Genomic DNA, 13001 nt, shown 5'->3' on the forward strand with positions numbered 1-13001 from the left:
AATTTAAAATAGTCCTTAATCTAAACAAAAAAGTGGGTAACGTGTAAATGACTATAGTGGCTTCATATCACTATATATGCAATGCAGAAATTGTGGGACTACATTGAAATCTATTCAAATGTAAAGCAATAAAGCACTTTCACATTATCTTGTATTTATAATACCTACCATTCATAAAAACTTATATTTCTTCAACAGTTATTTTTCTAAGGGGACAACTTATTATTTTCTATTTACCCCAGGACAACTTATTAGTTATAACTTTAAAGTGAAAGTAATAACCAAATATTTTATTTTTGTATAGGTACTTTAGCTATGATTTATATATAAAACATGATAGCAAATGAAGTTTTTATCTCAATAGAGGATAAAGACAAACAATTTTCACATTTCAGTTCTTTATAAAAAATATACATATTTCAAAAGGAAGTATGCTTAACTTTGAGATTTTATATTTTATATTTTATCTTGTGGCCCTGTCTATCAAGTTGACTATCTTTTACCTGTGTTGTCTAGAAGATTTAAGCTTAAGGTTAGGGTTCTAGAAAAGGGTTTGGAGAGAGATGAGGTTAGATTTAAGAACCCGTTATGCTTAAACCTGGCCATAGTGCTGCTGTTTATGCTAGGTTATGTCTGATTCTGTGACCCCATAGACTATAGCCCATCAGGCTCCTCTGTCCATGAAATTTCCCAGGCAAGAATACTGGAATGGGTTGCCATTTCCTTCTCCAGGGGATCTTTCTGACCCAGGTCTCTGACTTGGCCAAGAGGTGAATTCTTTACCATTGAGCCAGCAGGGAAGCCCCAAACATGGCCATAAGTATTTTCAATTTTATTTGAAAAATCCCTTTACCAACACATTATTCCTTCCTTTGCCAAAGCATCCCCACATGGTTTCCAAATCACCTCATTTTAGTAGGTTTTATTCATAGCAAGTTTCTCTTGCTGAAGTTTACAAGAGCAGAGCTGGTTTAGTTAGTGTGGTCTTAGCCATTCTAGGGTACTCACTTTAATTCTAGAGAAGTGTCCTAATTAATTTTCTGTTGCAGAAGTAGTAAGGACTGGAATCCCCTTTCTGAATTTCTGCCTAGAACAGGAATTCAGAAAGCACAGGGAACTCCAGCCAGCCAGTCTGAGGATCCAGACAATTGTTTATTGTCATAGCTATAGCTAGAGGGCTACTATGATAAACTCAGTTGCCCGCTAGTGTGTTAATGGTCAACAATGCTGATTCACACGTAAGAAGAATCATCTAGTTTTAAGAAATGAATGTTGAATCTATTCTAACATTATTTTGAAGTGATTGGTGGTGGTACAAGTTAAAATTTTAAAATTCAAATTCTAAAATTTAGAGTGATTTTTTAATAATAGCATACCCATGGTATAAAAAATTTCAGATGACCATACAAGAGAATAAAATTCCATCAAGTTTACCTGAGTTCGCAAATCCTCACCACCCTCCCACATCAAATGGTAAATGGGAAGACAAGCATTTAATGATATAGGCATGTTGATGATTATGCGCTGAGCCCTAGTTTTCCTTGATTGCCCCTCTGTACTTCTGAATTTACAGGATGGCAACTGGTTTAGTTTAGCTCTCAAAAGTGAAAATTTTCTTGATTTTTCTGATTGAGTAAAAAAGTAAAAGAGTGAGAGTCTGAAAACTATAGCCCACCTAAGTTTAATCATTAATAGTGAGCCCTTCTGTGAACTTAGGTCCTGATTTTGGAATTTGGAATCTGACCTTTCTCCCAAAGATAAACATTGTTGCAGGTTCTGAGAAGGGTCACTCCCTTGCTGCCATTGAAAGAGTCCACTTCTCAGTGACTTCTAGCTGGGAACTGAATGCATTAAAGGGTAGCTGAATCAATATGATTCTTCTCGCTGTGCTTTTTCTCTGCTTCATTTCCTCATATTCAGCTTCTGTTAAAGGTAAGTTTGTGTTGCCTTCTGCTAAACTTTAATTTTAATCGTTGAGGGGGAAAAGTGTGTGTATGTGTAATGAAAGAATTCTTAACTAAGTGATCCTCAAACCCATGTAACTTTAGAATGCTGGTGAAGGCATGACTGGGTTGGAATGAAAATTAAATTCGAATTCCTACATACATTAAGCAAACAGAGGTTCCTTTTAGTTTCAGTCCTTCAGACTAGCATGCTTCTTGCTTCATTCTCTCATTCATGGTTTATTTTTAAAGGGGAGAAAAAAGATGCCAACTATTGTTATCTGCTGCTGCTGGTCACTCAATGAACGCAGCTCCTTCATTTGAATTGTAAATGTAGATTTAAAAAAACCAGTTCTTAAATTTCCTTCTAGTTGCCTAGCAATGTGACATCAAAAAGAATTAGACTCAATGAAAAAGGCATTTAACTTACCAAAGGATTATGAATGAAATGGTAAAGCCTGTATTTAATTCTATAATCATTCAAAAAAGATAAGATTATCATAGTTGGTGGATTATAGAAAATAAAACTACATGACATAGATTTGAGAGATAACATTTATCTTTGGAAAAATAGTGTTGCTCATTATAGTTTCTATTTTAAGATAATATCTATTTAAAAACATACAAATTGCTAACTTTCAGAGCAAACAAACTTTTGAGTAATGATTTCAAAAAGCTGTATGAAATATATTAATATGTAATCTTGTTTTAAATCAGCTAATTTATGCATGCCTTGAATTTCTAAATATTGGGCCTGTAAAATGATCGCTTTTTTGAATCTCTTAAGAGGACTCTCCATCAAAGTCAGTTGCCCTATTACAAAACAGCATGATAGTGTCCAGTTTTAATAACTGTGTACGCTAAGCAACTGGTATAAAACAATTCACTTGTAAGCTTCTAAAATCCTCTTGAGATAACTGTGGCTTTTTTTTAATAAAGTAAAGTTTGTCTCAAAATTTTTTGCATGGAAAATTTCCACATGAGGAAAAGAGACAATTTTTGCTATTGGAACAATAAATTTGGGGGGGGACTAAATTATTTCACCTAAGCAAATTACACTTCAGATTCTTTAAAGATTATACATATATTTATATGCATTATATATGTATATATATTACTATTTTCTAAAATGTTTGGTAAAGATATGGCCCTTACTTGGATGAGAGAAAATTTTAATGAGAAAAAATAAAGGTTTGTAAATTATATCTGACAGAGAACTGTGAAACAGCTTGTATTTTATCTGTCAAATACTGCTAAATATTCATAATATGACCAATTTATGCACCATGAGATCAAACCTAATACCATGATTATTTTGAGAAAAATGATTGAGCTATTGTGGGCTTCTCTCTTTTCCCTTACCTACATAGAATATTGGATAACTTGATGTTTTCAAATACATGCATTTGTAAAGATTTAAATACACACATATACACATACAGAAATGACATACAGGAAAATATGACTGAGAACATAATAGATAGCTATAGTTTGTTGTAAGTTCAGTGACAAATCCAGAATTTTAGAAACTGAAGCTTATACAATTTAGGCTCCATTTTTGAGAAAAAAGTAATCCACATTTTCACAAAAAATATTTTACTTTTGCAAATATTACTGAAAAAAAGATTGACATGTAGGCATAACACTAGGGTCCCCTTCTAAGATCTTGGAAAAGGCCTTGGCAAGTGGGGGCCTCAAAGCTTAAGTGTTATTAGTGTTGTGATACAAGCTGCTTGTGCCAAATATCGTGAATAAAAAATATAGGACTTGGCAACTTTCTCTTACCCAGATGGGGTAACTTCTTATATTATGGTGCTTTGTTCACTCAGTTGGGTCCAATTCTTTGCAACCCCATAGACTGTAGCCCACCAGGCACCTCTGTCCATGGGATTTCCCAGGCAAGGATACTGGAGTGGGGTGCCATTACCTTTTCCAGGGGATCTTCCCAACCTAGGAATTGGACTCTAGTCTCTTGTGTCTCCTGCACTGGCAGGTGGATTTTTTACCACTAGCGCCACCTGGGAAGCCGTGTATTACAGTATCATGGTTTAATCATAGATTCCTTGTCCTTTGAAATGATTGATATTTAATAAGCGAACTAGTTGTGAAGAGTTTACTTTAAAATCAGGCCATTATAAATTTGGGATGTTATGCATCACTTCAAAACTCATCTCAAAGTTAATTATCGATGCAATTATTTAGCAAATCTCCAGATCTGTGTGGATGTTGAGAGCAGATTGGACTGTAAAGAGAATGAAGAAGGAGTTAGTATAGAGAAGAGATATGCTGACTCAACGTTTGGGAGACTCATGTTTCCTCTACTTTTTCTAAATCATATTTTGTAATGGTGGGTCTATTTTCACTACCTTCCTTGGGTTTTCTTCATAATGCTTTTCCTTTCAATAATCCACCCATATGTACACTTTCTACTTAATCTTGTTACCTCTAAACCTGAACTGTTCCTTCACACAGGTCTTTATTTCCTGGCCTGACTATACTTTTCAGTCCATTCACAACAACCATCTTCCATTTTTTCCCTCCCTTATCCTTCATCCTACTCTTTTCTTTCCAGCCTTCTGGGTTTCTGTTGGATTCCTGCTGCTGCTGCTGCTAGGTCGCTTCAGTCGTGTCCGACTCTGTGCAACCTCATACATGGCAGCCCACCAGGCTCCCCCGTCCCTAGGATTCTCCAGGCAAGAACACTGGAGTGGGTTGCCATTTCCTTCTCCAATGCAGGAAAGTGAAAAGTGAAAGGGAAGTCGCTCAGTCGTGTCCGACTCTTAGCGACCCCATGGACTGCAGCCCACCAGGCTCCTCTGTCCATGGGATTTTCCAGGCAAGAGTACTGGAGTGGGGTGCCATGGCCTTCTCCAAAGTCCCCTTATCTTTCATCCTTATCATCAATGCAGGTCTCTTCAAGCCTCACCTTTACTAGCTTATTTCTATTTTGTCTTTTTGCTTAAGTCAATTAACTATTATATTGATCTGAGTTTAATAAAAGAATACTTTAAGATTTTTTTTTAAAAGTTCAAAATTAAAAGCTTTTTTCCTTTTGTGGTAGTAAAAAAAAATCTCTCAAAGGAACACATTGAAAAGGTACAGACTCCTTTGGGGGCTAAAAATTGATTTGCTCATTTAATCTATCATCAAGTCCTGTTGCCCTTCTGCATACTCTACAGAGCAACACCCGAAGACAGAAATTTAGTCAAGATATATAAATGGAACATGCCCCCACGTGCCAGTATTGCTGGATCTCTTAGTAACATAAACAGAGAAATACTTATCAAAGAGGAAAGGACAGCCGGGACAACACTTCAGCACCATCCACTTATTTAAAGGATGTATCTTTAAATCCTTTTTAGGATGTATCTCCTATTGAAAGAGGTAGGAAAAGTTGTAGAACAAAGCCATTCTTTCCTCACTTTATCACTTCCAAGTCATCGTCAGGAACTGAAATATATTGTCCCTTTTCACATTCTTTGGACCAGTCAAGTAAAAACAAACAAACAAACAAAAAACTCAACATGATAGTTTGGAAGGCTTTGGCATTAAAGAGAAACTTTTCATAGTTATTTTAATCAGAAGCCACTTCAGGTTGTCCACAAAACTTGAATTTTAGTATATTCCTACATCAAATTCTGCATTGTATCTGCTACGTTGAGTTAAACGTGGAGTCAGCTTTTCTTAACTGCCGTATACTGCTTACCTATCAGAATTGCTGTAAGGGTTAGATAAGGCAACAAGTATTTCCTTTTTGCCCTTTGTGGAGTTTGATAGGTGTCATAAAAAAGAAGGCCTCTGACCAAAATATCTTCCTAGTCAGAAAGCCGGTGTTTGAACCTGCTGCAGTATCCCCAGTCTAGGGAGGCTGGAGAGACTCACAGACTTTGTTTCCTTCAAGGTTTTTCCTGCCTTTGGCTGCCTTCCTTATCTCATACCTGAGGTTCTGCCTGACTTGGTGTTTGGACACAGCCTGTTTTCATGTACGCATTTAGGTACCCACTCTATTACTTCCTTCTAGCTTTTCTGTTAAAATCCTCATCCCCTTTCATTGAAGTTTTGTCAGATGATGTAACTTCACCACCCAAAACTTTTCAATAGTTTTTCATCTCAGTCGAATTCTAAGTCTATGCAAATACCTTCCCCCCTCACCCACCATCTCCCAGCCACTCATGGGTGCCTATTTGACCTCATCTTTTTCAGCTTTGTCTTTTACCCAATCCCAGAGTCTTTGGCCTCTCTGTTGTTCCTCCATTACCCCTCTGGGAACTCTCCTCAGGGTCTTTGAACTTGTTCTCCCTTCTGTGGGGGGATGGAGTGGAGTGTGGGGGTGAGAAATGGGAGGAAGGAGGGGTGGGCAATGCCCTCTCGGCAGATATCCAAGTGACTAGCCTAATGTCCTCGCCCAGAATATTACCTTCTCAATAAAGATTTTCCCCTCAGCATCCCCATTTCCTTTCCTATTTCATTTTTCTTCATTAGCATTTCTAATATTCTTTATAATTTACTCATGTACTTTTCCAATGAGTCAACTCTTCGCATGAGGTGGCCAAAATACTGGAGTTTCAGCTTTAGCATCAGTCCTTCCAATGAATATTCAGGACTGATCTCCTTTAGAATGGACTGGTTGGATCTCCTTGCAGTCCAAGGGACTCTCAAGAGTCTTCTCCAACACCACAGTTCAAAAGCATCAATTCTTCGGCGCTCAGCTTTCTTCACAGTCCAACTCTCACATCCATATGTGACCACTGGAAAAACTATAGCCTTGACTAGATGGACCTTTGTTGGCAAAGTAATGTCTCTGCTTTTTAATATACTATCTAGGTTGGTGGGGAATTGGGGGCAGGAGGGAAAGGGGACGACAGAGGATGAGATGGCTGGATGGCATCACTGACTCAATGGACATGGGTTTGGGTGAACTCCAGGAGTTGGTGATGGACAGGGAGGCCTGGCGTGCTGCAATTCACGGGGTTGCAAAGAGTCGGACACGACTGAGCAACTGAACTGAACTGAACTATGTACTTGCTTTTTTATTGCCCTTCCCCCCTCATTTAAATGTAAATGCCGCAAAAGTAGACATGTTGTCTGCTTGTTAACTGGCATAGCCCCAGAACCTAGGAAAGTGCTGACTACCCAGTAGGTGCTCATACATCCTTGTTGAATGAATGAATGAATTCCTAGCTCACTCCCCAGAAATGGAATAGGTCAACCTAAAGGTTTATATGTGTATAGTGTAGGTAAGAACATGGTCTCTGGATCCAGACAGGGTGTTAGAGGCTTCACCACTAATTTCTTGAGTGATCTTGGGTAAATTGTATAATCTCTGTATCTCTTGATTTCCTCATCTATAAAATCAGGCTAATAACAGTACCTACCCCATTAGATTTTTATTAGGATTAAATAAGTTAATATGTATGAAAGACTTAGAACAGATAGTAAGGAGATTTTCTTAGTTTTTGACTTTTTAAGTAATTTTACTTCCTTTCTCAGTTGCCTCACTTCTCTCCTACTCATCTCAGCCTCGTTTTCTGTCCCTCCCCCATATGCATATTTCCTGTGGGGGGAAAAGAGACATGGTTGCTTGTTACAGTTAACTAGTCAATTCTGCCCCGTTAGCCCTGCGGAAAAATGCCTACTGAAATCTTTTTTTACTCTCTCCTGAGAGCTATGAATAGAAGATTTATCAAAAGACTTTGTATGACCTCAGTTCATCTTTGGGAAAGACTGGATGCTACTCTTTTATGTTTTCTTTGGGTTAAGATATACTGTTTGGAAAGGGTATGAACTCCTCCATATATCTTTTTTTTTTTTTTTTTGGTTATGATGCCGACTTGTATACTATTTGACATTAAACATTAAGTTGTCCCTTCCAAATTAAAACTTGTGCTGGATTTTATGTAGGAAAACATCATTTTATTCAGCAACAACTAATTTAAATTTACATATGTGTTGCCTTGAAATGTACTTTAATACTGTAAGTTTGCTAATTTAATTAATAGGATAAATTACCTTGAAGGGATATTTTTTAAATGTTCAAAATATCCAATGTAAGGGACAACCATCTAACTGCTAAAATTTCTTTGGCTTTGACCTGTTGTATTTTAAATATGTTAATTGCAAATTATCAAGCAATCTCTGGCTGAGCTTCTACTTGAAATCAAATTTTATTATTTGATTTAAAGAAAGCTGGGCAGGGAGAGGGGAAGAAATAATATACGTATAAGTTAAAGCAATACGATGATATTTATTTAAAAATATTCTATAGTTTAACCAAGGCAATATTTAGATAATCGGATTATTATTTAAAGATACAAACTAAGTTTTCTGAAATGGAAGCTTATTTCTTTGTTAGTTGTTGTTTTTGTTGTTGTTCAACCAATAATTTCAGCCGATGAAGAAGTAGAACCATGCTTCACTTAGCAAAGATTTACTCCCCTTAACAAATATAAGCTCCCACTGGGTACCACCGTGCTGGAGAAGGAATGTGTTGATGATAAGATAGTATCATGGCCTGCTGGGTGCCTTACAACTAAGACTTGACTTGTATCACTGTCTTTTTTACAGGTCACACAACTGGTCTCTCATTAAATAATGACCGACTGTACAAACTCACATACTCCACTGAAGTTTTTCTCGATCGGGGCAAAGGAAACCTTCAAGACAGTGTGGGCTACCGAATTTCATCCAATGTGGATGTTGCCTTACTGTGGAGGAGTCCTGATGGTGATGATAACCAACTGATCCAAATTACGGTGGGTATTTTCTACCAGAGAGATGCTAAGATTAGATGTTAGCAAAGTCTTTGAGAAGTGTACCATTCAATAGCACTTGTTTGTGCTGTTGGTCATATGTTCATTGAATATTATCCATCACTAAAATAAGTAGATATACAGTTTTGAAGTTTTTGCTAATCAAAAATTATCTGATCTTTCCAAATTATTGAAACAGGCAAATGAAGGTGTCTACTGCTAACTGAAGTATTATGTTCAGTTCTATATGTCATATTTTGTTGTTGTTCAGTAGCTCAGTTGTGTCTGACTGTGATCCCATGGACTGCAGCATGCCAGGCTGTTAATATGTCATGTTAATCGGTACAATAAACTGGAATCCATTTGAAATGTTCTGCATGTAAGGAGTGTAGAATCCATGTCATATAAAAAGCAATTGAGACCACTCTAAGTGAAGGAGGAGGCAAATTGTGACCTTCTAGCTTTCCTGTGTTCCTTGATCTGACAGGTGGAATCACCAATGAGGGAGTAACTTATTCTGCTTTCTTCCTGAGGACAGAACCAGGTGCTTCCCTGAATGGCAGTGTTTGGTTAGTTATGATGCTTTAAATTTATGTATTGACAAAGAAGGTCAAATTAGATGGCCTTTGGGGCCTCTTCCAAATTTAATATATGATTCCACATTTGCTTTTCAAGGACCTAAAAGCAATAGATTTCTTTAGTAAAGTCAGTTCTCCTTCTACATGTCAGTGTGAAACAGGTACCAGGACCATGATTTTCCTCATTGTAACTGGTAAGTAGTTGGTAATATACTTTATAATGAGGTATCATTGCAATACATTCATCAAGTGATCTTTGCTTCTTTGGGTGTCTCTAATAGCTGTGTGTGTTTTCCAAGTTGGATCAAAACTTTATCATTCACCTCCCCATTTCTCAGTAGAACAGTATTCTGCAGAAAACATTCTGTAGCTCTTTGTTCAGTAATCAGATTGTTAATGCTTAATTTTGTATGTATAGATGAGGTACAATGGGGCAGGATACCTTTCAAACAAAAGTTACAGAAAGTGAAGAGAGTAGGCAGATAGCAACAGTTCAAAACAAATGAAGAGAGTGAAAACGACATTAAAGAGCCATATTCCAGCCACAATTACTATAAACCTGAAGTCGCAGGTTCCTTTAATGTCAGTATTTTTACCTAATTCAAAAATCTAAGTTTTGAATACCTTCTCCTTTCTTTTAAAGATGATGGCTAGGTACTGTGAATCATGTGTTGAATGACAAAAAAAATTATGGCCAACCCTGTTTATTGCTTTACCATTTTTTTTTCTAGGAAACTCTGATGGAAACAGGTATAGGAAGTTTTTCTAATAGGTTTCTTTCCGTGATTCCAGATGAAAGATGTAAACGTTGAAAATGTGAATCAACAGAGAGGAGAGAAGAGCATTTTCAAAGGAAAAAAGTTATCTCAAATCATAAGAAAGGAAAACTTGGAAGCAATGCAAAGACCTGTGCTCCTTCATCTAATTCATGGAAAGGTAAACAAGATTTTTGGAGTTCCACGTGTTTTTTTTCCCCCAACTTCATATTTTTCTTTCTTAGGTAGATATTAATATTATTTTAGGTGATCATGGTGTCACTACTTTTGTGAAAATGGAGTTTTTAAAAAACAACTAATAAATGAAAGTCACAAATTAAATGTTTCAGAAGTAAGTCAAGGCATTGGATTCACTTATATTACCTAGCCACTTATGTTCCCTATTTTTATGAAAAATCTTTATAGTAGAATCAAGTATTTGTTTATTGATGAGAGGCAGTATTAAAAGGTACATTCCTTATTAAATTAGAGAGGATTAAAAAGCTACTGTAACACAATAGGTCATCATAGATGAATGAATAAATTCAGGAAAGTAGGCAAATTATAAGAATGAAATGATCTAAATTAGATAAGTGATATGCATTTGTCATGAGAGTATCAATAACTGGCTCAAGTACAAAACTGAAGCTTTTGAAGGGAGATGGCATTTCTAAGATAGAGTTGATTAAAAAAAAACATTTAGAGATTATTTTAAAGTTATGACTTTGAAGAGCATTTTATATACTAAAGTGATGAATGAGCACTATATGTTGGAAATTTGCTCTGAAAATTCTGTAAATGTGATTACTTACAATTTGAGTCTCATCTCTTAAAATTGTCTTAGTATGTTTAGAATTGAAACACAATTGTGATCTGTGAATTTTCAGGCATTAAATATGGGTTTATGAAGAGTATAGATGTTATATTGACATGTTAAAACATACTATATTAGTAAAGATGAAAGCTTACTTTCAGGAATTAATGTAGAAAAACAGAAAGGGATCATTAAAACTTCAAATCTCTAAAATTTCTCTAGATCAGAAATTTCCAGATTCAAACTAAAAATGAAAACAAATACTTTAAAATACAAATTTAAGACATGTAATATGTTGCTATTCCTGATGCTCATTTTTAGTAAAGAACTAAAAAGGGATTCTCAAGAAGGATTATTGTATCATCACTCTCTTACAACCAAATATGAATCACCATTTCAGGAATGCTTCTCTCCCTTCTCTACTTGTGAAATATTAATACTTATTATGCCTCAAGCTTTGCTTACAGGCCTTTTCTTTTGTAACATTCACACCCTTTTAACCAGCTGGAAATAACTATCCCTCTTTAGAAACTTCTTAGCACATTATAGCTCACTCATAGCCCTTATCACTTTCCTTTTGGCCATTTGTGTTCATTGCTAGATGATAGGTTTTGGTGAAGAAACTTGTTCTTCCTCTTTATATTCCAGCCCTTCTACTCTCTTCCTGCGCAAAGCAGTCAGAACCAATTCTTACACTGACTGATTCGGTGTTCTGGAAGCTTTTCCCAAACCCTATGCTCCCCTGAGCCTACCCAGGTATTGCTAGTGGTAAAGAACCTGCCTGTCAATGCAGGAGACATAAGAGATGTGGGTTCGATCCCTGTGTCGGGAAGATCCCCTGGAGGAGAGCATGGCAACCCACTCCAGTATTCTTGCCTGGGTAATTTCATGGACAGAGAAGCCTGACAGGCTACAGTCCATGGGGTCACAAAAGAGTTAGATACAATTTAGCTAAAACATACTTAACGCTTAATACCTGTACTGACCGAAGGTATTACATGAATTTTCTCTTTTATCTCCATAACAGACCTGGGAAGCAGGTGCTGCTTTTTCATCCTCTTGTAATAGATGAGGAAATCAAAGTTAAGAGAAGGAAAGAAATTTGCCTGCTGCTGCTGCTGCTAAGTCGCTTCAGTCGTGTCCGACTCTGTGCGACCCCATAGACGGCAGCCCACCAGGCTCCCCCGTCCCCGGGATTCTCCAGACAAGAACACTGGAGCGGGTTGTCATTTCCTTCTCCAATGCATGAAATTGAAAAGTGGAAGTGAAGTCTCTCAGTCGTGTCCGACTCTTAGTGACCCCATGGACTGCAGCCTATCAGGCTCCTCCATCCATGGGATTTTCCAGGCAAGAGTACTGGAGTGGGGTGCCATTGCCTAGGGTCACACAATTAGCAAGTGGTGGAGCTGGGATTTAAAAGAGAGGGTCTATGTGGAAACTTCTGTGTTTTTACTGTCTTTTCTAGCTGGAAAGTATTTGGGGGAAAAAACCATGTCTCTAGTTGCTTTGTAGTCTTCTTGTCATTCTTCACTGTATGTATTAACTCAGTTGATTTTCATATGGCCTAACTTTTTAAACAACAGGAAATACTGTTATTTTTTTCTTTGGCATTCCATTGTGGCAACATGCTTGAGCCATAACTTATTAATTGCATTTATAATCTAAGTGTGAAATGTTAGTCACTCAGTTGTGTACAATTCTTTGTGACCCCATGGATTGTAGCCCACCAGGCTCCTCTGTCAATGGAATTCTCCAGGCAAGAATCCTGGAGTTGATAGCCATTCCCTTCTCAAGGGGTTCTTCTCAATCCAGGGATCAAACCCAAGTCTCCCGCTTTGCAGGTGATTCTTTACCATCTGAGCCACCAGGGACGCCCAAACCAGTCAGTGCTAAAGGAAATCAACCTTTCCTTTCGTTGAAAGGAAATCCTTCTTTCATTGAAAGGATGCTGAAGCTGAAGCTTCAATACTTTGGCTAAACCACAACCGATCATTTTATAGCCCTGTGGGTGGCAGTTGAGTACAAAGTCTTTGGTTACACATAGAAAAGGACTCAGTGCCTCCCTGTACAAAGGCTGGGATGGAGCTGCCACATCATTATTTCAGTGACCCCAACGTGTCATTTCTGCAGGAGCTGTTTCCTGTGACACAAGTTAAAGTACA

General features: G+C 37.2%; 1 protein-coding gene across 1 annotated transcript in view; it reads left to right on the plus strand.

The window, feature by feature from the left end:
• The first annotated feature begins 1807 nt into the window (after positions 1–1807).
• Positions 1808–13001, plus strand: part of MTTP (microsomal triglyceride transfer protein) — a 53173-nt gene continuing 41979 nt past the window's right edge. Inside the window, exons 1-3 of the mRNA XM_055587795.1 lie at positions 1808–1932; positions 8508–8695; positions 10063–10206. Of these exons, the coding sequence (XP_055443770.1) occupies positions 1872–1932; positions 8508–8695; positions 10063–10206 (393 nt within the window). The 5' untranslated portion in view covers positions 1808–1871. The remainder of the gene's footprint in view (positions 1933–8507; positions 8696–10062; positions 10207–13001) is intronic.

This window comes from Bubalus kerabau, chromosome 7 (genome assembly GCF_029407905.1).
Source record: "Bubalus kerabau isolate K-KA32 ecotype Philippines breed swamp buffalo chromosome 7, PCC_UOA_SB_1v2, whole genome shotgun sequence".
NCBI lineage: Eukaryota > Metazoa > Chordata > Mammalia > Artiodactyla > Bovidae > Bubalus > Bubalus kerabau.